The sequence below is a fragment of the Jaculus jaculus genome, chromosome 2 (genome assembly GCF_020740685.1).
Source record: "Jaculus jaculus isolate mJacJac1 chromosome 2, mJacJac1.mat.Y.cur, whole genome shotgun sequence".
NCBI lineage: Eukaryota > Metazoa > Chordata > Mammalia > Rodentia > Dipodidae > Jaculus > Jaculus jaculus.
Window position 1 is genome coordinate 49,571,069 of NC_059103.1, and position 25,406 is coordinate 49,596,474.

The 25,406-nt window shown below is 40.1% G+C and overlaps 1 protein-coding gene across 11 annotated transcripts in view; it reads left to right on the plus strand.

Annotated features, from left to right (window-relative positions):
* Piezo2 (piezo type mechanosensitive ion channel component 2) overlaps positions 1-25,406 on the plus strand; it is a 428,243-nt gene that overhangs the window by 174,203 nt on the left and 228,634 nt on the right. For all 11 annotated transcript variants that reach the window (XM_045144701.1, XM_045144707.1, XM_045144708.1 and 8 more), the window contains exon 4: positions 25,309-25,351. In XM_045144701.1, coding sequence (XP_045000636.1) covers positions 25,309-25,351 — 43 coding nt within the window. The remainder of the gene's footprint in view (positions 1-25,308; positions 25,352-25,406) is intronic.

Here is a 25,406-nt window from a genome sequence, read left to right on the forward strand (position 1 = left end):
TACTTGTAGCCTCGTTCATAGCTGTGTTTACAACTTCAGAATTCCAGAAACAGAAAGGAAGTGAGGGAGTGGGGAATAAAGAGAGGAAGAAAGGAAGGGAGAATAAACCAAAATAATATCCAATACACAAGGCTACTTACCCAACTCAAGGGAAGTAGCAAATTAAGTTAAGGTTTGTTCATGCACTGAAATGTCCCGTCACTGTTAAAGATGGTGTCTCTTGTAAAGAAATAAATGTTCATAGCTCATGAAGCTAAGAGATGTCTCTTATGTAGTGACATGCAGGATATGTGGTTTCTCTGAACTGTTTGCCACTCATACACACACACATGTACACATGTAGAGAGAGAATATAAAAAGCAGTCCAGAGGATATTAACAGTGGCTAATTTCTATATGGAAAGAGTAAGTAATGTCTATATACATTAATTACACAATAAGTAGGAAGACTTTAAAAATATGAAATTTCAAAGCCTATTAAATTACTTTAAATCACATATTAGTATGCTAGATGATATAGAAGTAGAAAAGAGCATAAAGCACTTATAACTTAGTGCAGATGTACACCTCAGATTCTACCAATTTGTGAGCAACTTGCACTTTGTGTAGTTATGTTACCAGTGGTCTCTGGGTGTTTTCAGGTTCTTGGCATGTTAATCAAATTGCTGAAGGAAAGTGTACAAATGTAGTAATTCATAAAATCACTTGATTCAAAGCAAAGCAACAATCAAGGTTTGACTACATCCCCAAAGTGGCAAGTGGGCCACTGGAGTGGAGAGTACTGAAGAGTACCAGGAAGTGAGCTGGGGTTTTACTTGAAAGGATTTTTGGGGAGAATGTGTTAGTTTCTAGAAGGCTAGCTAGAGTAATCCTCTGGTTTGATGGCAAGTTTGGGTTATACAATGTTTTCTCTACTCTCATGTTCTTTCCCATTATGCATCTGATTTTAATCATATGTTCACCCAATTATGCATAGGTATAAGATCATAGAAGAGGTTTCTCTCTAAAAGTTCACTTAGCAGAAAGTTTGCCTTACTTGGCATGTGCCTCAAACCAGTCCAGGCTGGGTGTCCCTGTCAGGTTCTGATCCTGGATTTTTGTAAGAATGTATTATTTAAGGTACTGATTGTGATAATGGTCACAATTAAGGGGAGGAGAAAACTAGTTCGTTGTTTGAAGTGGGGTATACATGAAGCTCAGTACAGGTGGGAGTTCCAGGTTCCTACCAGGGTGCTGGGTACATTGTTTAAGAGAAGGGTGTGTTTACAGCTCAAGCCAAGCAGTGTCCTGGGTAACTAAATAATTCCCTATGTTTGTCTGCCTCAGTTATATGCTAGAGTTCCTTCCTAGTCTTATTATTACAGTCTAGTGCAGGGACTATGAAATTCTGTGGTTTAAAAGTCAGTTATTATTCATTTATATTAAGCTAAAAGATCTAAAAAACATCAACAGAGGCTTCCTTTGGTTACCTACAGAGAAATTCAAGACCTTGTCCTCTAAATTTAAGGTACATTTGCCCTTTAAAACAGAATTTTAAGAACTCACATATTTAATAGCCCCCCCCCCCACAGTAGTCTCCCCTTACCCAGTTTCATCTTTGTGTTTAATGGAGGTCAAATATGACCCAAAAATATTAAATGGGAAATTCGAGAAATAAACTATTCATAAATTTTAAATGTGAACCTTTCTAAGAGACATGATGAACTCTCACACTCTTCATGCCGTATCTTGCCTAGGGCATGAGTCGTCCCTCTGTCCAGAATATCCACATTGAATAAACTACTCACTTAATGTCCCTTAACTACTCTCTTGGCCATCACTTGGAATGCTATGCTACTGTGTGCTATGTTCATATAACTCTTATTTGACTTAGTAATAGCCCCAAAGCTGACAATTTTATGACAGCAGATGTTTATAATTATTCTATCTTATTCCTATAATTGTTAACATTTTGCTATACCCAATTTATACATTAAATTTCATCATACATTTACCATGTGCATATAGAAAGGAACATGGCACATATAGGATTAAGTACCATCTGTGGTGTTAGTAATGTACTTGAAGGTATTGGAATTATATCCCTATGGATGAGAAAGGACCACTGTATCTGTTTTTAACAAAATATTTTACACTTGCCATTTTCTTTGGAAGGTAAGAGAGAGCTTCATACAGCAACTGTGAGTCGATCATGTATGTCCCATCATACCCATGAGAGAAGGCTGACCCTAAGATCAAATACACTCTTGCAGAGGCTCTGATGGCTGAGATGTCACTCTTGCCTTTCATAACTTCAGCATCTCACTGGGGTCAAGTATGTCTACTCCAACACCCATCCATCTGCAGCAGTGTGTCAAGCTCCCTTAAGCACTGTGAAAGAGCATAAAAACTGGGGGGCGCTTAAAAGTAAAGGGACTTGAGGGATGGACTGAGTTCTTCTCACACTCTTGTAGTAACCTTCTCCTTCCCAGGCTTTCACATTCTACAGGCCAACTCCATGCCTAAGTCTTATCTGAAATGGCCCAAAATACGTCTTCTGAAACGCAAAGTTGTTTATATTAGGCCATTAGCAAGAACTTTCTTTTTCTTTGTTTTTACTCAAACATGCCAAGTGCACTGGAAAGACGAAGGAAGAGGGGTCTTCCCAGAGCATGAGTTGTCCCTCTGACCACTGAGTAAGACGCCACCTGTCACTTAACAACTCTCGTGGCCATCGCACGGGATACTGTGCATGGATGGTGACAGCTCAGCACTGCACACCAGCCTCTCAGCTCTATGCCATTCCAAATGGCTTCAATATTGGCAACGTGGGGGGGGGGGGGACAAAACATGGTGTTCCCGTTTGGTCAGCAACACATGCTGGTGGTATCTGTGCACATTTAAAGTGTTCTCACTGGTTATCTCCACAGTAGTTTTTTGACCTGAGTTCTCCGTTCTAGAAGGGCAGCAGGCTGGGGTGTTTGGGCTCATCACATAAACAAGACTGTTCTGTGTAGCACTCTTTTCTATTGCAGCTGCGGTGAGTGTTAGGAGTGTTGACATAAAGGCTGATGCATGGATACCTTTTCATCAGCAGCTGGGAGACTGCAGTGAGCCAAAGGCTCAGTGAAGGACTGTAAATCTTCTTGAGTCAGCAGGGAGACAAACCAAGAACCATTTTCCTTTCTTCCCACTAATGCATCCGAATTAAACCATTAGGCAAGGATGAGGGTGAAGTATTTTTAACATTTTGCACAAATAGGACAGAGGGATATTTGTCTTTGAGACACTATGACTGGTTTTGTATTCTTCTGCACTTTTCATCCCAAATATTCTTCTGCTCTAAATTATAGCCTGGGAAGACATGTTGGCCAGTGAGATGGGGGGGAAGAAATAACTGCTTTAATAAGATGGTCACAAATCTCCTTAGGTTGCCAATAAATAAGGGGGATTTTCTGGCTATTCTAGTGCTGGATCCAGGATTTAATATGTACTTGTGGAATAGGATGTGATGGCATTAAGGCCCGGGATGTGAATGACTAAATCATTTGTTCCATGTATGACATTTATTCACTTACAACAACCCTTTTTCATTTGTCTTATTTATTGCCTGTGAGAACTAGGGATTAAAAGAATGAAATAAAACTCTGACTCCCTCCTTTCAGGAGGAAAGTGAGCAGTGCTGGGTAGAACAGAGAAGTCACAGTATAACAAATCAAGCCTGTGTATTAATGACGTCACTTCCCAAAGGTCTGTGTTGGTGAACGAAGCCCATGAGCATCCAGCAGCTCCTCTGCTAGAAAGCACTGTACCTCAGTTTCTCTTTGGCCAAGATTGCTGTCAGTTTGACAGGCGTGAGGGGAGTTAATCTTATGCATCCCTGGAGAGGAACTCTCCAGTCATCTTCCTTTGATTTGAAGGCTGCTGGTTTTCTATGAAGTTTGAGGTCCTTTCCCTTTCTGTGACTTGAAAACATGGGTACTTGTTTCAGAGCCAAAGGCTTTGTCCTTCCTGGTCTTCTTTTTATTTATTTATGTATTTAGTTATTTATTTAGTTATTTAGTTATTTTTATTTTAGAGAGAGGGAAAGAGAGAGAGGGGGAGAATTGGTGCACCAGGGTCTGCAGCCACTGTAATTGAACTCTGGATGTGTGTGCCACCCAGTGGGTATGTGTGACCTTGTGCTTGATTCACCTTTGTGTGTCTGGTTTACATTGGACCTGGGGAGTTGAACATGTGTCCTTAGGCTTTGCAGGCAAGTACCCTGACTGCTAAGTCATCTCTCCCACCTGTTTTATTTATTTATTTGTTTGTTTGTTTATTTATTTATTTTACAGAGAAAGAAGGAGGGGGAGAGAGAGAGAATGGGCACTCCAGGGCCTCCAGCCACTACAAACAAACTCCAATTGCATGTGCCCCCTTGTGCATCTGGCTAACCTGTGTCCTGGGGAATTAAACCTGGGTCCTTTGGAACCACTAAGCAATCCCTTCAGCCCCTGGATTTTTATTTTGAATCAACTAATTTATATATTTGAGAGAAGGGTGAGAAATGGGTGCACTAGGACCTCTTGCCACTGCAAATGAACTCCAGATTCGTGCACTTCTTTATGCATCTGGCTTTTCGTGGATACTGGGGATTTGAACCCCAGGCCATCAGACTTTGCAAGCAAGTGCCTTTAACCACTGAGAAATCCCTCCAGCCCCTGTCTTTTTTTTTTTTTCCTAATGGCCTGAGTGTGAGCCACTGTGATTTCCACACTGGAAAGGCAGAAATCTGCTCACCATTGTATAAACCAAACACATTAATCCACAACCAAGTTCTTTGGGTTTTGGAATCTACCCTCTTCATATGCATTCTATCCCCCTAAAAATGCAGTTTGGGGTCTGGAAAGATGACTCAGCAGTTAAATGTGCTTGTCTGAAAAGCATGACAGCCTGTATTCCATTTCCCAGTACCCACATAAAGCTAGAAGCATAAAGTGCGCACGTGTCTGGAGTTTGTAGTGTCAAAAGCCTCTGGCTCACTCATATATTATCTCTCTCTCTCTCTCTCTCTTTTTCTCTTTCTTAAATATAAATAAATATTTTTAAATGAAGTTTTGTATCTCTGGTATGACCTACATTTTGCACAGAATACAACAAAGTAAAGAGAGCCTGCTGAAGTTACCAGTCCTCAGAAATGTCTGTAACTTGTGGACAGTGTTTGTCTATTGGAAAACCAGAGGGACATGAAAGCCTGCAGGTGCAGAAAGCATTACTTTTCATTGTGGGTTCTACTGATAGCACACATTTGAAAGACTGTGCTGTATACGTAGGCTTTTTAAGTCACTTGTAAACATACTGCCTTCTTTAAATGTGCATTGATTGCTTGTCCACTGGTTCAGATTTAAACCTCAGGGATCCTGCTGTGTGCCAAGAGATTAGTCACACATTCTTTTGCATGGATGTAATATTCCCAATATTTATCAGCAAAAAGCCTGGTTCTAAAGAAAAGGCTCACTGTCACAGGCTGTGTGACATCAGCCCTTCTCCACTGGCCTGGGGGCCAGCAGACTTACCCTCCTACTGGTACCTGTCTCCTTTAAATAGGCCTGGAAACCATTCTCAACTTGTTGTTCTCTCTACCCCACTTCAAGTGTCTATGTGAAAGTCAGAGTCCCACGTGGATACATTTGGGGGTCAACAACTCAAAAGGTCTTAGCTTAGAAATATGTAAATGGAACTGTAACCTCTGAGAGGGTTGAAAGGCAAGTGAGATGACAATGCCTGGGAATGGGGCTGCTGTCTCTGGAGAAAACTGAGAAACAAAGGAAAGGCATCCAGGAAGAGTGCAGCTTGCCTCTTGCTGCTGTGTGTGTGACCTGGTAACCAATGCAAAGCCCTTCCTTGTTTCTTCTGGCCTCTAGGTGCAACACAGAGTTTTTTATTTTTTTGGACTTTTCAAGTGAGAATCTCACTTTGGCCAAGGCTGACTTGGAATTCACTCTGTAGTTCCAGGCTGCCCTTGAATTCACAGTGATCTTCCTGCCTCTGCCTCCTGAGTGCTGGGATTAAAGGCATGCACCACCACACCAGCTGAGAATAGGTATTTTTTAATATTGTATTTATTTGTAAAGAGAGAGCAAGGGAGAGAGAGAGAAAGAAAGAAAGAAAGAATAGGTGTAAAAGTGCCTCTTGAAACTGCTAGTGCAGACACTTTGTGCATGTGGCTATATTTGAGTACTGGAGGCTTGAACATGGGCCAGTAGGCTTTGAAAACAAGAGTCTCTAAAACCTAATCGATCGCCCAAGCCCCACAAAGAATAGTTTTATTCCTTCACACAATAATGTTGGAAGAAGATTATGTGGCAACAAGTGAAGTTAGTTTCTCTTCTCCCCCACCTTTCCTTCCCTCCCCTTCTCGTGGTTCCTCTTAGGCCAGGGTTCAATAGGTCACCCAGGTTGCTTGTAGCTTCTGAGGTCAGTTGTTCTGCCTGCCTCACCACTCCCAACTGAGGTATATATGTTTGACTATTAGGATGAATAGTTTCTCAGTTAGGTACAATAAAACTTCAAGAAAGAGCAGGATCCATGCATCAGGATGTTTTGTAGTCAGTGGCGAGTTGACCGTCTATATCTCTGGTGTTGAAATGCATTGCACTATACCATCCTTCTGCCCTAAAGAGATGGTCTCAGTGTGGTGCTGGTTGCCAATCTCTGTAGGCAGGTCCTGGAGAGGGGCTGAAGTATTTACTGACTATGCAGAAAATAAATGGCCTGAACATTGTCCATTTCAGTAACTCTGTTTTGTTTTTTTCCTTTGAGGTAGGATCACACTCTAGCCCAGGCTGACCTGAAATTCATACCTAGAGTCTCAGGCTGGCCTCGAACTCACAGTGATCCTCTTACCTCTGCCTCCTGAGTGCTGGGATTAAAGACTGTGCCACCATGCCCCGTCTATTTCAGCAACTCTTAGTTTCAGTTTGTATCTATTCAATTGTTTCTTTTCCCTCCAGTAAAGGACCAGGAGGAAAGATGCCCAATCTATTAGCATAAGATGGAAGTCTGGGTACTGAGGCATCCATCAAGGTGGCTGCATTTTTACCCACTTGTCCTTTCTATAGTTGGTTTATAGGGTCTAGATTTCTACCCTTCTGTTTGAGGCAATTTGTACTGACAGACTGAGCAGAGCTCTTCCAGTTGCTAACACAGTCAGAAATAAGTCCTACCTACTGGTGCATTATGAATTGGTAAAAACTAGAAATTCAAGTGTGAAAAGACTTGGATTTTAGGATTTACCATTTTCAGTGGTGTCAGAACTCTGACCATGGTGAGTCCATGCTACAAATGTGAATCACCTGAACAGAGTTGGTGAAGACCCTGAGCAGTTGTCAGCCTCTAGCAGGTCCAGTTTCAGAGCAGGCAGCCAGAACTTTCCCCCAGATGATTTGGCTCCCTGTCTCAGATGGGGAACGCACACCGAACCACAGAGGAAATCTTGCCCGACACTTGAATGCAAGAAATTCATACTTCAGCAAGGGAACAGCAGATTGTTAGAAGGGAGTGGCTGGAATGAATAAAATTCACCTTGAGGGCTGGAGAGATGGCTTAGCGGTTAAGTGCTTGCCTGTGAAGCCTAAGGACCCCGGTTCGAGGCTCGGTTCCCCAGGTCCCACGTTAGCCAGATGCACAATGGGCTTTTAAAGTAGTTTTAACTTGTATCTCTCTCACATTAGCCAGATGCACAAGGGAGCACACGCGTCTGGAGTTCGTTTGCAGAGGCTGGAAGCCCTGGCGCACCCATTCTCTCTTTCTCCCTCTATCTGTCTTTCTCTCTGTGTCTGTCGCTCTCAAATAAATAAATAAAAATTAAAAAAAAAAACTAAAACAAAATTCACCTTGAAAGAAAGTCGATACAGATTGCAACTCATCCCTCATCATAAATGTGACTGGAAAGAAAGAGGTTGAAAAGCAGGCAGGGAAAGAGGGAGGAATGGAAGGAGGAAGGCACTCTTTACCAATATACAGAAGCTTCCTTTTTTGAATAAAAGTTTGCATCCCATCAGCCTGTCTATTGAATGTATGTATGCATGGGTGGGTAGATGGATGGATGGATGGATGGATGGATGGATCGATGGATCGATGGATGTGGCCTAGTTATTGCCACAGCCTCTTTCCTAGTGAATTATAAGATCTGCCTTCACAGCTGTGTTCCCAAGGTCTAGCATATGCAACTCAATCAGTACTCATAGAATACATTGAATGACTGACTTATCTTTCTCCTGGTTGTTATTAAATAATTAGTATACCGTATTTTCAGAATATTTTTTTCTGACAGATAATTGTGTATCTTTTGGATCCAATGTGATGTTTCAGTACATTTAACATTGTTCATTGACTAACTCAAGACACTTAAGTTATCTGTCATTTCCTCTTCATAGAAAACGCTCAGTAGGGCTGGAAAATGGGTTAGTGTGTAAAGGCACTTTCTTGAAAAGTTTGTTGGCTCTGGATGATTCCCCAGTACCAATATAAGGGTGGATGCAAAGTGGAGCATGGAGCCTTTAAGGTACAATCCCAGCAGTGGCACATCCATCTAGGTCATAAGTTATCTCTATTATTTGCTTTTTGAGAATCCTCCACACTGATTTTCATAATGGCTGTACCAGCTTGCATTCCAATCAACAGTAGATGAGGGTCCCTCTTTCCCCACACCCTTGCCAGCATTTATTTTTGTTTTTAAGGCATTATCTATTTATTTATTTGCAACTAGAAGGAGATAGGAAGAGAGGGAGGAGAGAAAATGAGAAGGAGAGAGAGAGAGAAGGAGAGATCACACCAGGACTTTTTGCTGCTAGAAATGAACTCTAGATGCATGCACTATTTTGTGTATCTGGCTTTATGTGGGAACTGGGGAATTGAACCCAGGCCATCAGGCTTTGCAAGCAAGCACTTTACCCACTGATCAATCTCTCCTGCCCTGTTGTCATTTCTTAAAACTATATTCATTCTGATAAGAGTTAGATGGGCTTTTAAAGTAGTTTTAACTTGTATCTCTCTCACGGCCAAGGACAACGAACAGTGTTTAAAATACTTACTAGCCACTTTTATTCTTCTTTTGAGAACTGTTTTCTGTTCTGTCATCCATTTTTGATTGGGTTGCTTGTTTTCTTGATGCTTACTTTATTTTCTTTTTTGAGTTCTTCGTATGTTCTAGATATTAATCTTTTGTTAGAATAATGGAAAATAAACATTTAAAAATGTTCAACATCTTCTCCTCTAAACATTTTGAATTCTGTGATACAGTATTGTTAACTGTGACCCCCTTTGAGTCTTAGACACCAGAACTCCTTCTTCCTGTCTGGCAGTGACTTTGTTTCTCCACCTTCCCCACTTCTGGTCACCACTGTTCTGCCCTCTCCTTCTATGGGATTAGCTTAATTAAATTCCACATAGAAGTGAAATCTTAAGGTATCCATCTTTCCGTGCATTACTTATTTCACTTAAGAATAACCATTAGGGGCTAGAGAGATGGCTTAGTGATTAAGGTGCTTGCCTGTGAAGCCTACGGACCCATGTTTGACTCTCTGGATCCCACGTAAGCTAGACACACAGAAGTGAGGCAAGCACAAGGTTGCACATGCCCACTTGGTGGCACAAGTGTCTGGAGCTTGATTGCAGTAGCTGAGACCCTGGCATGCCAGTTCTCTCACTCTCCCTTTGTCTGTCTCTCTTGTGCACTCACTTGCTCTCTCTAAAATAAAAATATTTTTTTTAAAAAGAATGGCCAGCAGGCTTCTTCATATTCTTGCAGATGGCAGCTTCATCTCTTTTGTATAGCTAGTATTCCATTAGGCAAGCGTGCCACATTTACTTCATCCATCCATCAATGGACACCTCTAATGATTCAGTAATGCTATACTAGTCATATTTCTAAAAATTACCTAACTTTTAACAACAAAGCTCATTGAATCATCATAGAAGTAACCATTGAGAGATATGTAGTGCTCTCTTGGGATTAAGGCAATCTTGAAAATAAATGGTTCACATATGTGACAGATGCTAAGATTGGATTTTTCTACATATAATTAAAAAGACCTTGAATATTTGGTTATATTTTTGCCAAATACATCAAAAGTGAAGAATTAAAAACCACCTGGTCCTTATGTATGATAAATAAGAATTGTGATGCTTTGTCTGAATTTTATTTTTGGCCCATGTTTGGGAAAAGGAAGACCTAAGCTGCAATTGCAAATTATAACTAAGTAACACATGAGTTTTTCTTGTTCATAAAATTTCCTGCTGTCAGAGTATCTCTCATGTGTCTCTGTATTTAATTTTTACAAATGAACATTACTACTTGGCACATGTTTCAGGGAATGGGGTGTCTACAGTTCATGCATAGAAAGATACAAACAATATGAAGTAAGAGTCAGGCCATCAAAGAGGCTGGGCAGAGCAAAAAAGGTGGATCTTCACCCGATCAAAACCAAGATTGGCTGGGCATGGTGGCACACGCCTTTACTCTCAGCACTCAGGAGGCAGAGGTAGGAGGATCACTGAGAGTTCAAGGGCACCCTGAGACTACAAAGTGAATTCCAAGTCAGCCTGGGCTAGAGTGAGACCCTACCTCGAACAACCAAATAAATAAATAAATATAAATAAATAAATAAACAAACCAAGACTCCTCAATGGAGACTCTTGGAGATCTAAAAACACTAGCAAAGAAAAACACCTAAAATTATTATGTTTCCTTCTTCTCTCAAAAGAATGCAAGTGCATTTTATAGGGAAAATGTCATCATTCATTCAGACGTGTAGGCTGTCTCTACATGCCCTCATTTCTCATGGCATCTGCGTTAATGGCACACACCCAACAATGGCTACATAGACTTTGACTTCTTTCAAAATGGCAGACTCTGCAAAATTTGACTCACGCACTCCTGTGTACTTATTAAGGGTTGACTTTACAAGTAGCAACTTGAATATTTTTATAAGCTTAGTGAACTCTTTATGAAGGAGTTACACTTAAATCAGTGACAATTTTAATGGATCTGAACTTAAGAGACTATCTGTACATGTCCCATAAGAAAGTTCTAGGAGAACTTTGGCAAACATACTCTTAAGAAAAAGTATAACATGTAGATTAACCAAAACTACAAAACATAACAATGTGCTAAGTTTAAGAAAGAAGGAATGGTAAACCTTGTTTCTGTACATTATAAATGTATGCCTTTGCTTAAATGTGTATCTGTGTGCATGTGGGGTGAATTGTGGGTTTGAAAGAGGACATGGACTATAGTTATGTTGTGTAATTAATTTCCCAGGGATCCAGAACACTGCATATACTGTAGCATTACTCATTTAAAATACTAGCTGAGAACCTAGTATTAATGATGGTCTTTACCTAAAACCTACCTTGTGTCAGACATCACGGAGATGTTTTGATTTTCATTGTGCAGAGAGGTAGTTGATCTTAATTTTAAAGGGACCTTAACTAATTTACTGACTTGTAACATGTATCCCAACATGATAGCTGACTCATGACCAGCAGTGGAGTGAAAATTCAAAGCCAAGTTCATTTTGCTTCATTTGCTGGGTCATTGCTGTCTATCCCACTGGAACTCCAGGTATTTACTTCATGTCCGTGAGGAAAGGGTGGCACCATGAGACAGAGGTTAGCATTATGCACACGGTCACCAGCTAGTACAGGAGATAATAAGAACTGGGCCATTGGTGTTCTCTCATACTACAACCTAGAAACTAAGTACAAGTGAACGAATTGTTAGTTCATAAGCTGTTGTAACAGACAGGCATGAGGCACGCCAGGCTCCCCACATCTGTATGGAGATTCTACACCCTGGCCTTCTCCTTGATGAAAGCCTTTCCTCTGCTAAGCTAGACCGCAGTCAAGGTTGCTTGTGAACTGTCAGTGCACCGTGACCCACCTGTGTTCTGGAAATCACATCAACAAAGGAAAACAGTCTGGAAATTGTCATAACTTGCCCTAATGATTTGCACATGGTAATTTCCGCCAGTTTTTAATCACAGAATTTTTGTCGTAAGTCATATCATGGAATTCATTGAAGAACGAGCCAGTTAGTGTCATGTGCAAACAACTTATAATTCCAAGTACGATGGAGAACAGTTACACCAGACGAAAGTCATGTGGTAAAAGTCTGATGTCAGTTTTCTGGGCATGTGAAATGCTTAGGAGACTTATCAAACTCCCAAGCACCTGGCTTTAAAATAACTGAAATTACAATGGCTAGAAATACCTTCTGCAGTCAACTTTTATGAGAATTAGGCAGAAAGCAAATACATGAATGGAAATCAGAAATTTATTTTTTAAAGTAGTTTGCAGAACATACTTTGGGGTCAATATAGGAGCAGCCCAGTATTCCAAACCTGTAAAATAAAGACTTATTCTTTATCATGATAAACACGGACATTGACTTAAGTAATCTTCCAAACTGTCTAAAACAGAGCTCATGCTCTGTGTCATATACTTCACTGAAAAGAATAATCAGTGTATGGATTGTGTATAGATGTATTGATCCAAATGTGCTGTCTCCCAAGATGCCCTTTCATGTACCCAAAACTCATGATTCCTGCAAAAGCAGTCCTGATTCTCTGCCCATCCCTTACTGTAAACACGGTTGCCGTGAGTGTGGGACCATGATTTCCTTCCCATTTGCTCCGCTCTCTGAACCTCTGCCTGGCTGTGGTACACTCTACCGTCCTCATCATGTCTTCTCTCTTTGCTGCTGAGAAACGAGGATTGTTCTTCTTCTCTGAGTCTTCAGCCTCTCCTCAGCCTTCTCCCTTCCCCTTAGCTAATGGACCAAATGGTCCTAAATCCCCGCTCATATTCCAGCTGTCCCTCGAGCTCCCACCTGTTCCTTCACACCTCTCTGTCTGAATGGGGCCAGATTTTTATATGAGAAATCTGTTCCTTTTTTTTTACCCTCTCTTTTTTTATTGACAACTTCCATAATTATAGACAATAAACCATGGCAATTCCACCCCTCTCACTTATCCCTTTGCAGTTTCACTCTCCATCATAACCCTCCCCCCTCTCAATCAGTCTCTCTTTTCTTAGATTTCATCATTTTTTCCTCTTACTATGATGGTCTTGTCTTCTCATCTCAACCTTCCACTCAGTTCACAGCACTACACTTTCAGACTCTTTGTCCCGTACTTTCAAAGAAATGTCTTCATTTACTTTATTTATTATTTTACTTTATTTATTATTTACTCTTATTGTGTGATTTATGTGTGTGAGGTGTTATGTGCATGTGTGTATGTGTATATGTGATATACATGTGTTTGTGTTGACGTGGAAGCCTGTGCATACAGGGGTAGGTCATTGGGAAATGTCAGGTGTCCTGATAGCTCATCTGCTTGCTTCCTTGAGGAGTCTTATTGAAGAGCTTGGAGTGTTTGTGGTCCCTGCACCCAACAGGCCTGGGGTTACATAATGTGTGACCACATTCAGTTATTTACATGACCGTTATAGAATCAAACTCTTGGTCTCTGGCCCTCATCATGCTTGTACAGGAAATGCTCTTAACTACAATGTCATCTCTCCAACCCCACTTTATTTATTTTTGTAGTATTGAGGATGGAATGCACAGAGTCAGAGATGCTAAGCAAGTGTTCTACCGTAGATCTACTTCCTAGCCCCTGCTGAAATGTTTCTGATATGAGTTACCAGTTCCTCAGAGGCCCAGCAGACTTCAAAACTTTTCACTGATGTTGACTCGTTATTCCTAAAATTCCTCTCTTCACGTTTTATATCTCTTTTAATCAGAAAGAGAGAGACTGAATCTTCTTTCTTGACTTGCTCTTTAAATATTGTGAGTTTTTTCCAGATTCTACTTTTGACCATCTTGAGACTTTATAAAAATGGTAAACATTCTTGCTGTATTGGAGTAAAAAAGAACAGAAAATATAGTCATGGAAACTTCATGGCCTTGAATTAATTGTGACAGCATGTCAACTACAATTTTATCAATTGTATAAGGCTTTGCATCTCAGTTTTCTCACCAGTCTTGATCAAAATATAATTTTAATAATTCATATTATACACTAAATTTAAATAGCATATGTCAGTTTTTTTATTGTTGCATGTTTAGGCTGTCTTCATTGTTCATATTGGAAAGTTGCCAGGAATTTTTAGTCCAATATTGTTCCTATAACTTTTCCCTGACCAATGTGCTGTTTCCAAAAGACACAGCCCCATGAGGATCACTCCTCAAATTCATTCCTCATCCACCATTGCCCAGTTGTGCCTCAGTGTGTTACTGGTTGTGGAAAGACAATGGTGGCAAGGTAGGACAAGGCAGGGTGATAATGACGGTAATGATGGAGACAAAACTGGCTTCCCTAGAATAAGGAGCAGATAGGTAGAAGGTACAGTTTCCTCAGTTTATTTCTCAATTAGGAAAAATACAGCCTTAAGAGAATGAAGTATATTTGTATATCTCTTCAGGGTGGCTGGTTGCTTGACTTTTAGTGGGAGACATATGTGTAGAATACATTAATTTGGTCTTTACAGATCAATGAAATTGACCTGATAGTGAACTAGTGAATGTTCTTCTAAGACTGTTGAAAGTAGATTCAGTGTCTCTCCCTCCCTCCCTTCCTCCCTCCCTCCTTTCCTCTCCCTCTCCCAATGTATGTCTATAGCAACTTCCAATGTGTCTGCAGCTACTGCAGTGAAATATTGGTAGAAGCATTGCAGACTGCCAGTAAGATCCTATCTTAAACCAGAATCCAAGGATTATTTTTTAAATCCATTGCTGGGTAATGGAATTATTTGTTAAGGATTTTTGGCTCACTGAGTAATTCAATCAAGCACAAGTATTCAGAGATAGTATTTTGATAGTACTGATCAAAAATTTGTACATGTACATATCATGACATAATAATTCTACTTTTAGGATTTTATCCTTAAGGAACAGTTGGATAAGCATTCAAAAGATATACAAATATGATTAATTAATTGGGAATCTAATTTTGTTACATTATATAAAACTATAAGGGCATGAAATAGCTATACAGCTATATTTATTGACATAGACAGCATTGTCTTAAACAATACTAAGAGGTTATGTTTACAGCAAGATTCAAAGTTAGATGACCCCTTTCTTATATGTATAGGTATACATGTGGGAGCCTTGGCATAGGCTATATAAACATATCAACTATTTTTAGTATGTTAATGTTTTGTAATGCTTGTGGTTATTTTTAAAATAAGGAAAGTTATAAAGCTGCTCATTTTAATAACATGCTGTTAAGTATATATTCTCTGCATCCCACCATAATAGTCAGCGAATCCAGTGAATTCTCACCCTTATATTTTGTGACCTGATCACCCACCCTTAGATAAAATGATGGAAGAGTGATGAGAAGAACTGGTAAAGAGTGAGTGGGATAAAGCCATAGTATAAACATGCTGATAATTATAATGCACCTTAAGGGTGCACCATGTAGATCATACTGACCAGACCAGGAAGAAATGGACATCATAAAGTGTCATTCAGTAGTCTGAATATGATAGTTTTAAAAACAGTATAGTCCTTTAGATGAGAACTATTTTTTGGTGTCTGGATACATGTGTATATAGAGTATGTGTGTTCTTTGTGCCATCTGAACATGTTTGTCCCTATGAACATGCCTCATGCATGTGCCTTTGGAGGACGGAAAAGTTCAGGTGTCCTCTTATTGTTCATTTATATGCTTCTTTTTCTTTTCTTTTCTTTTTGAGGCAAGACTGGCTTTTTTATGTAAGAGTGAGATAGAGGGAGAGAATTGGCACACCAGGGCATCCAGCCACTGCAATGGAACTCTAGACATGTGCACCCCTTTTGCACATGTGCAACCTTGCACACTTGCATCACTGTGTGTCTGGCTTACATGGGTCCTGGGGAGTTGAACATAAGTCCTTAGGCTTCACAAGCAAGCAGCTTTACTATTAAACAATCTCTCCAGCACACGTTTATGCGTTTCTTTGAGATGAGGTCTCTTCTTCTACCCAGAGCTTCTGTCCTTCAGCAAGCCCCAGTGATACTCTGGTCTCTGCTCCCATGTGAACTGGCATCATAGACATGTACGTCCACACCCAGCTTTTTCAATGGGTTCGAAGGAGTTGAACTTTGTCCCTGGCCCAAGAATCCTTAAGCAGTAAGCGTTTTTAACTGCTAAGCCAGGCACTGATCATATCAGGCACTGATCGGAGAACTATTCATTAAAAAAATAGAAATATGTATTTTTGTCTTACTTCTACTTTTACTTTTTGAATTTTGTTATTTGGGTTTGATGAGTCAGTGTCTTAGTAGATAGTCCTGCCTGGCCTTGAACTGGTGACCTCCCTACTTAAGTCTCTTGAGTGGTAAGATAAAAAGTGTGTGCCATGTTGCTCACCTTACTTTTACTTTTAATTCATTAATGACAAATCTCATCTGGGAAATAGGGCGTGAAAAGGTTGTACATGTCACTATTTATCCCCAAAATCTTGCAAGTACTTGGTGGCTAGAAAATCTTATTTCTTGGACACATGTTATCCTTTGGAGAAGCCATTTCTGGATTAAGGATATTTCAGCTAAGATTCATCATGAGATCATCTTAATATTTGCAAATTAAATTATCGCTGTTGGTCAACTGAGAAAAATTATGTTCTTCTTTTATAATTTTACATTATAGTCAATGATACAGGATATAAAATATTTTCATTTCAAGAGTTAAAAGTGATGTAAATAAAACTTCTGGCAGAACATTTATATGTGTAGAATTTCCTGATATTTGAGTGTTTTGTCACCAATTTCTATACCAGGCATGAGGATGTATGCCTGTCTGGAAGCTCCTATGGTATATGAAAAGACTTCTATTTTTATAGGAATATGTTGGCAAATCCCCATGACTTTTTCATGAATTATTAGCAATTTTCTGCTGCTTAATTCAAAAGAGTAAAAAGGTAGGCCCAATTTCAAGTCATCTCCATGGGTGAGTATGCTTGGGTGTAGAATTGTTCAACAAGTTGAAATCTATGCCTCACATGATCAACAGTTTTACTATTACTTATTGAACCTATAAGAAGCAGGAAGTTACTTTCTCTGCAATTGAAATTGAGTAAGAAATTATTGAAAGAATGGGTAATGAGGGCAATCAGGGAGGAAATACAGCAGTGAAGGAGTTCCTGAGATATAACACAAAGATGGAGAATTTTGCTTTTCTAATAGTACATTGTGATAAATATAAAATTACAAATTGAAAAAAAAAACTGTTGGAAACCTCTGATGTAAAATGAAAGAAAAATACCCATGTGTGACTGGTCTGAAGAAATATTGACAACTAGAAGCAAAGTGGCCATTAGACCTCACATGTCTGGTTTCAAGTAACAAATGAAGCTCTGTGGCTTTCAGCTGCTACTGCAGGACAATTAGAAAAGAAAAACAACCTCCATGGTTCCAGCATGTGTGGTGCACATCCACACATGACCTTTTTTCTACATGTGTTTGTATTGTTGAGCCTCTGCTGTGCACATTCATTGTTAATCAAAATCAACAGTGACATGCCCAGGTCCTGGAAGAGAGATGATATGAAAAGAGGTCTGATCACAGATAACTTTGACTATATCTTCTCCTGTGCTTCCACACTGATAATCAGGCCCAGAGAACTGAGGGAATAAAACAGTGAGTTCCATATTGCATACAGACAGAATGGGAGCCAAATGATAGAAAGTGGAATGAGGGAAGGAAAATGAAGAAGTCTTAATCCAATTTTTTGTTCTTATTATTGAATAACACTGACTTGGTAATCTACACGTAACAGAGGCTTATGTAGCTCATGGTTCTGGGAAGTCCAACAGCATGGTGCCAGTAATTGGCAAGGACCTCATGCTGTATGCACAAGTCCCATGGAGGAGACTCAAGTCTCTCTTCTTACAAAGTCATGAAGGCCATCAGAGAGACCCCAGATACTATCAGCATGTAAATTTGGTAGTTAAGTTATCAGCACATGAATTTTGGGATACATGCAACTATAGTGGAAGGAAAGAGTTGAAAACAATGTCCAGCACTTGACAAATCAGAATGAAGTCTGTTTTCTCCCCTGAAAGTGGGCTAGAATAATAGTTCTGGCTTCAGTTAATATTTGAGATGGTTAACTTAGCTAACACATATGACATCAGTACCTTGTATGGGATTAATATGGGTAGTCTGTTTTGGATGGTATGTTAATTTAAAGGAGAATACACACACACACAGACACACACACATGCATGTGTGTATTGTGTATATTAATTGTTAATACAAGTCATTTTAAAAATCTAGCCATTTTAACCATATTGTAAATCAAAAGAACTAATATTTTTTTTCCTCAAATAAACATACTAATTTAAATCCACTCATAAGTACACAGAGCTGTAGTATGAGAATGGACAGGTAGAGCTGTGTGTGTCGATGAGGAGTTGTTGATGTATACTTCAGGAAGGCAGTGGGACAGTTTCCCCCTGGATTCAAGGGAGCACTAAGAGGTATCTGTCACCCAGCACATGCCTGAGGCCAGACACCGGAACACCCTTCCTAGGTGAATGCCATTACACCAGGTTTTCTCTACTATGTCCATGCTCTACCAGGTTGCCATCTAGATTTCACACTTGTTGAAAAATTGTGGTCCAAAACAGGGCAGTTTTTTAAAGAGAAGAATCAGAATTCAGTGTTTCTGATTTCATCATCTAAGATTAGAAAGGAAAATACAATCTGTTAATAGTTTCCTTTCTTTTTTTTTTTTTTTTTGCTGTCATTTGCCTTTTCCTCAAAACCAAGAACAACAACAACCAATAATGGCATGTTTTAGGCTGCTTGCATTAATGTCAGTAGTTCCTTTATCCATGGGGCCACATCCCAAGAACCCCAGTGGCCGCTGAAACCAAGACTACCACAGGGCTCTATAAATGTTCTATTTTCTCTGATAATCATACCTATGACAAAGTGTAAACTCTAAACGAGGCACAGCAATGCCAACAATTATAATTAGTAATAAAACGGAACAACTATTTAAAAATCTACCGTAAAGAAAGTTACTTAAAACTTGTGAATCATTTATTTCTGGAATTTTCCATTTAATATTTTAGAGTGCAAATGACTGTGGGTAACTGGTACTATAGAAGGAAAAACCACAGATGGGAAGCCCCTGTGAATCTCATTTGAAGTGTTCACCCAAAGAAGTCTGACATGTGCTTTTGTTTTTTTCTGCTTTTTCGGCATGTTGGGTTCCTTTGGCAAAGGAATAGAATATCAACTTACCACGTAGAGCATGGTTAATGGCTTTAAAAGAATTCCCCAGCAACTGAATAATGAGCTGCCAAAAATACTCTTGGTGCCAAAGGATCTGGATATGTCTGTTCCATTTATTTGAATATTTCTTGTTTCATCATGACTAAGTGTTCACGAAAGACATAAAAATCCAAACCTCCTAGGCATTTGAGGCTTAAGGGCAGATACCATATTTTTAACATATCCAGACCCAATCCTAGCACTTCCAGATGGTGAGTAAAATGTCAAGAGTAAAACTTGGGGCTGGAGAGATGGCTCAGCAGTTAAAGGTGCTTGCTTGCAAAGGCTGATGATCTGGGTTTGATTCTCCAGTATCTACATAAAGCCAGAAGCACAGAGTGTCTGGAATTCACTTGTAATGGCAAGATGTCCTAGAACTAACTTTCTCTCTTTCTCTGTCTCTCTCTCTCTCTCTCTCTTCCTTTCACACATAAATAAAATAATATTTTTAAAGAACAAAAATGGAAGAGCCTGCTATATGAAACACATGCAGGGCACTAACAAGGTTGACTTCTACAGAACAGAAAGAAAGCGTTGTTTTAATCTGTGCTGTGCTTGGTCTCTTAATATTTCTTATTCTAAAGAGTACTAGAAGTGTCCTATAAAAGCTAAGAGCTTATCTTTATTTTTTGAATAATTTTATATTTCTCAAAAATATGAAGGTATGGCCTGTTTTCTTAACTAAGGCCACATGTTGAAAATCATTTACCTTTTATTTTACCTTGAAAAAATTTAAATCTAGGCAGGCATGGTGGTGCACACCTTTAATCCCAGCACCTGGGAGGCAGAGATAGGAGGATTGCCATGAGTTCAAGGCCAGCCTAAGACTACATAGTGAATTCCAGGTCAGCCTGGGCTAGAGTGAGACCCTACCTCAAAAACCAAGAAGAAAAAAAAAAAAAAAAAGGAAAAGAGAGAAAGAAAAGAAAAAAGACAGGAAGAAAAAAATGAATCTAAGGAAAAAGATTTTTGTAGTTTTAAAAGGAAATAAATTGAGAGTATTTTGAGATTTGGGGAAATGATGGAAATATAGAAAATTTGAAAGGTGCTTTGATTGTCAATGTAAGCACAGGTTATAGAGAAAAACATCAAAACCTCTCATACACACCCCCAAGCCCTAGCCCTAGTCTGTTCCTGGCAAGTCCTCCCTCTGAGGGAGCTTCTTGGTCCCACCTCTTACCCTACTCCAGCTGGTCATCTGTGCTTTGCCATTGTCCTAACTGCTAGGAGTTCAGAGGCCAGATGAGTGTCTTCCAAGAATCCCTGAGATAAAGATTCTTAGTTGTCTTGCACGACACTCACAGAAACCAAGACAAATGCAGTGAACTTCCCTTGGATGATGGCCAAGAGAAATATCTAGGCTGATTAGCTCAAAGTCCATGATCTTTTCTTCCACCCATATTGGAATCCAGCTGGGTCAGAGTGATACCATACAAGATGAGTGCAAGTCTGCATCATATCATTCATTTATGAAACTTAGTCTTTTATTATTTATAAAAATGTATTTAAATCCTTCCACCATGGTCTACTTACATAGACCCAACTTCATGGTGAAGCAGTGCCTCCTGGTCCTTTGAGACTAGTTCATTCTCTCTTAGAACTATTTCAGGCTGCCTCAGGGTGTGATGGTCCTGTGTAATCACTTACCCTTCCAGGAAGAGCAGCTGATGCTGGGCATCTCTTTGTAGACACTAAACATCAAGCACTTGAGGCAGAGTTCTCAAGAAAGAAACTTCAGTGCCACTCCAGCTTACTTTGACTTGAGAACAGGAGAGGTATACCTTCTTAGCTGACCTTGGAGGGGCAAGGCTGAACCCCTACTGGGTTTACAGAAGTAACCTCCACAGAAAGGTAGAAATAACCACTGACAGTCTGCTGTGGTTGTCAGCTAGTGCACAATACAACTTACAACTCCAGGGCAATTGGAGAATTACTTACAATAATTACTAAAATCAAAATATTTTGGCTCACAGACTGAGTTTCAGAAAAATTATTGTGGAAAACCCTCTAACTTCTACACAGGCATTATTTCTACTAAAATGGGCATTGATTAAAAATCAACACTTTTTATCAAGGGTTAATGAAAAATCTATATGGAAACCTACTTCTTCATTAGCTAATTTAGAAATATAATTTAGAAAAGGGATTTTTAGGCAAAAATGCCCTACAGGGTGAGGAATGCTGCTCCAAAAGGCTATATAGGTTGTTACAGGAAAACCCCAGTATCAGGGATGGCATGCCCCAATGGGGGTTATTGATCAGGGAGGCTCCTAAAGCTCATAAAATAATACTGGCTTTTGATAATACTCTTGGTTGCTCACCAGAACTAGATGGCAAGATTCTACTGCTGAAGATGCCACATGCTTTGCTTTCAGAACACTGAGAAATCCAGCTGGAATTGAGCTGGAAACTGCCTCCCTTCTGGTTAGCCATCATAGTACTGGGGAGTGATATGCAAATTACTGGAGGAGTAAAACTTTCTTATCCAATATTGGCCCTGAATAGCCAGACAAAATGTGCCCACTGGCCCATTAGTGACATGACTGTTATGAGGGTAACTCTAGCAGATAGCCTCAGGTTGCTGGGATGAAACTATAGATATGACATAGTTTATGGGAGGAAGAAGGGATTTATTTGAAGCTTACAGATCCAGGGGAAGTTCCATAATGACAGAAGAACCTGGCCTGCTTTCACAGACCCAAGCAGAGATAAAAACCACCACCCCCCAAAAAATAATAAAATAAAAAATAAAGCAAGCAAGAACACTTTAGTAACTCCAGGCAAAGCTTAAGCACTTTGTGTATCTTTAGTCTGGAATTCTAAATCCACCCCACATTGTAGGGCTGGACCCTAGTATCTGACCATTGACACCTCCTCCAGCCAGGTGGCTGCAGATCTATATTGCAAACTTTAGTAAGCTCCTATATCTACTGGGGGACATCCTTCAAACTACCACAGGAACCAACTGCTCTCTGCTTGGATTTGAGGTCTCACTCCAACATGGCGAATTTTACCCCCTGTTACTGAAAAGCTAAGTCAAATGCCTAAAACTGGTATGTCAGTTACTTTCTCAAAGCTGGGACAAAATACCCAGCCAGAAGCAGCTTATGGAAGAAAAGGGATTGACTTCAGCTTCCAGTTCAAGGCAAAGTTATATCACAGCAGGGAAAGCATGGCAGAAATGGGAAGCCAGTGACATACTGCCACACAGTCAGGAAACAAATGTAAGAACAGCAAGTGGGACTAGACCATAAAACCTCAGGGTCTACCCTCAGTGACCCATTTCTTTCAGCAAGCCTCCACTTCCTAAAGGTTCTCCAACCTTCTCAAACACCAGCAGCTGGGAAAGAAGTATTGAAACATATGAGCCTGTGGGGACATTTAAATTCAATCCACCACAGATGGGAAGGTCATAAGCCTTAGCAGGGAAGCTGCAACTGTTGTTTGGCTAAATGTCTGTGTTGTACCTATCCCTCTAAACATTGGTGCTGCACTCATCATTGGTTAGAGTTGGTGGTGACTAGTGGGGATATTCAAAACATGTCCAAGTGCTGAGGGTAAGTAGTCACGAGTGCTCAGCAATAAATAAGACATCCCCATCATGGTCTCCAAGGATCAGGAAACATTGAGAGGAGGTGGCAGAAAGGATATACAAGCCAGATGATGGGGAAGAGGACTTTGAAAATCTGTCTCCTGGATAGAAGTGGCCATTGTATTCATGTCCTCACAATAGCTGTTGTTACCTGTACAAGACTTACACAGTACTGGGCCCATGAATACTCCATGATGGATGGCGCAGGAGGGGGAAAAGCTACATCAAAGTAGAAGAGGGACTATTTTTTTTTTTTTGAGGTAGGGTTTCACTCTAGTCCAGGCTGACCTGGAATTCACTCCATATTCTCAGGGTGGCCTCAAACTCACAGTGATCCTCCTACCTCTGCCTCCCAAGTGCTGACACTAAAGGCGTGCACCACCATGCCCAGCTCAAGAGAGACTACTTTTAATGAAGAGGAGAGGGAGAAGGGCAAGGGAAGGTAATTGGAAGGGATTGTGATCAAAATACATTACAGTAGGGCTTGAGAGATGTCTAAGTAGTTAAGGTGCTTGCCTGAAAAGCCTAACAATCTGAGTTCAGTTCCTAAGTACCCATGTAAAGCCAGATGCACAAAATGGCTCCATATCTCTTGTATCTCTCTCTCTCTGCTTGCAAATGAATAAATAGAAATGTTTTTAAAATATATTACATACATGTATGATTTTTTTACTAAAAGTATTTAAAATTAGCACTTTTTGTATATAAGGTATCCAGAAAATTATCTGCTTATTGTGTAGGGAAGAATTCTCTCATGGAAAAGTTTCAGGCAATACTTTTTTATACCCAGTTTTGGTAATTTGGATGTGTTATACCTCATGCGCTTTGTAACTTTTTTTTTTTTCATTCTTCTGGTTAAAACACTTAGCTTCAATACCGATGCCAATCTCATGCTCCAACTTTGGTAAGAGAAAGACATGATATAGAATAGGTCAAAGATTCACAGTGTCACTTAAGCTGTTGGGGAGTTTTTAGGGTATAAGCTTGTGTTGTGGCAGCCCTGACAGTGTCGGATGCACCATTTGTTCCCAATATTCCGATTAGAGATGAAAAGCATAGAAGTAGGAATAATAGCAGCCCTGGTCTAGGTTTGCCAATATCCATCATTGACACATCACTGCCTGGGCTTTTCTGAAAGGTGTCAGAGCTCTACGACATCTCTATCATGCTGTACAAAGCATGGCAGGGCAGAGGCTGGACATCACATCCTGCCATAGCAGCTGGGAGCTAACAGCAAGAGTATGCCGGCTCATGAAGTAAGAGGGAACATTTCACACTGAAACCTCTTCAGGGTGAATATTCAGCAACCTTTAAAATTTTTTTTAATTTTTATTTATTTATTTGAGAGCAACAGACAGAGAGAGAAAGAAGCAGATAGAGAGAGAGGGAGAGAGAATGGGCACGCCAGGGCCTCCAGCCACTGAAAACGAACTCCAGACGCGTGCGCTCCCTTGTGCATCTGGCTAACATGGGACCTGGGGAACTGAGCCTCGAACCGGAGTCCTTAGGTTACATAGGCAAGTGCTTAACCACTAGGCCATTTCTCCAGCCCAGGAAACTTTTTAATTTGATGTAACCCCATTTGTCTGTTTTTTTTTTTTTTTTTTTGCTTTTGTTTCATTATGAAATCTAGAAAAGCTTAGCTCATAGAAGTAGAGAGTAGCTCACTCCTGCTTCTCCCTCCCATCTACCATAGCAGGGCATGATGCCAAACCTCTGCTCTAACATGCCATGGTTACCAGGAGCTTGAGAGGGTGGGAGGGGTAGCGAATACTCCACACAGAGTTACAGTTTGATAGGACAAATTAACTCTGAATCTGTATTGCACAATAGTTGACTATAGTTAACAATCATTTGTTGTATTTTCCAAAACATCCAGGAAGTGTCAACTTTAAATGTTCTCACTACAAAGAAATGATAAATGTTTGCTATGCTTAGTCTACTTCTTATCCTGTATGTGCATATATTATCATTAAAAAAACAAATAAAAGCAAATATCAAAAATACCCAAAGGGGGGAGGGGCTGGAGAGATGGCTTAGCAGGTAAGCACTTGCCTGTGAAGCCTAAGGACCCCTGTTTGAGGCTCGGTTCTCCAGGACCCACGTTAGTCAGATGCATAAGGGGGAGCATGCGTCTGGAGTTCGTTAGCAGTGGCTGGAGGCCCTGGCGTGCCCATTCTCTCTCTCTCTCTTACCCTCTTTCTCTCTCTGTCATTCTCAACTAAATGAATAAAAATGAACAAAATTTTTTTAAAAAAGTAAAAGAAAATACCCAAAGGGCATTTGCAGACTGGAAGTGGGGAGTAAGGACTGTGAGGGAACAAGTTGTGTCATATAAACGTCAAAGCAAGCATCTATAAGCGTGTGTTGCAGCAGAACTGAGTCCCTGGGTGTGTTGACTCTCTCTCCTTCCCTTACAGGCTCAACGTGGGAAAAGACATTCCGGCAGATTGGCTTTGAAAGGTAAGCTGGGGTGAGTTTACATGTCCCATGTTAAGGTACTGTTGTCCCATTTTAT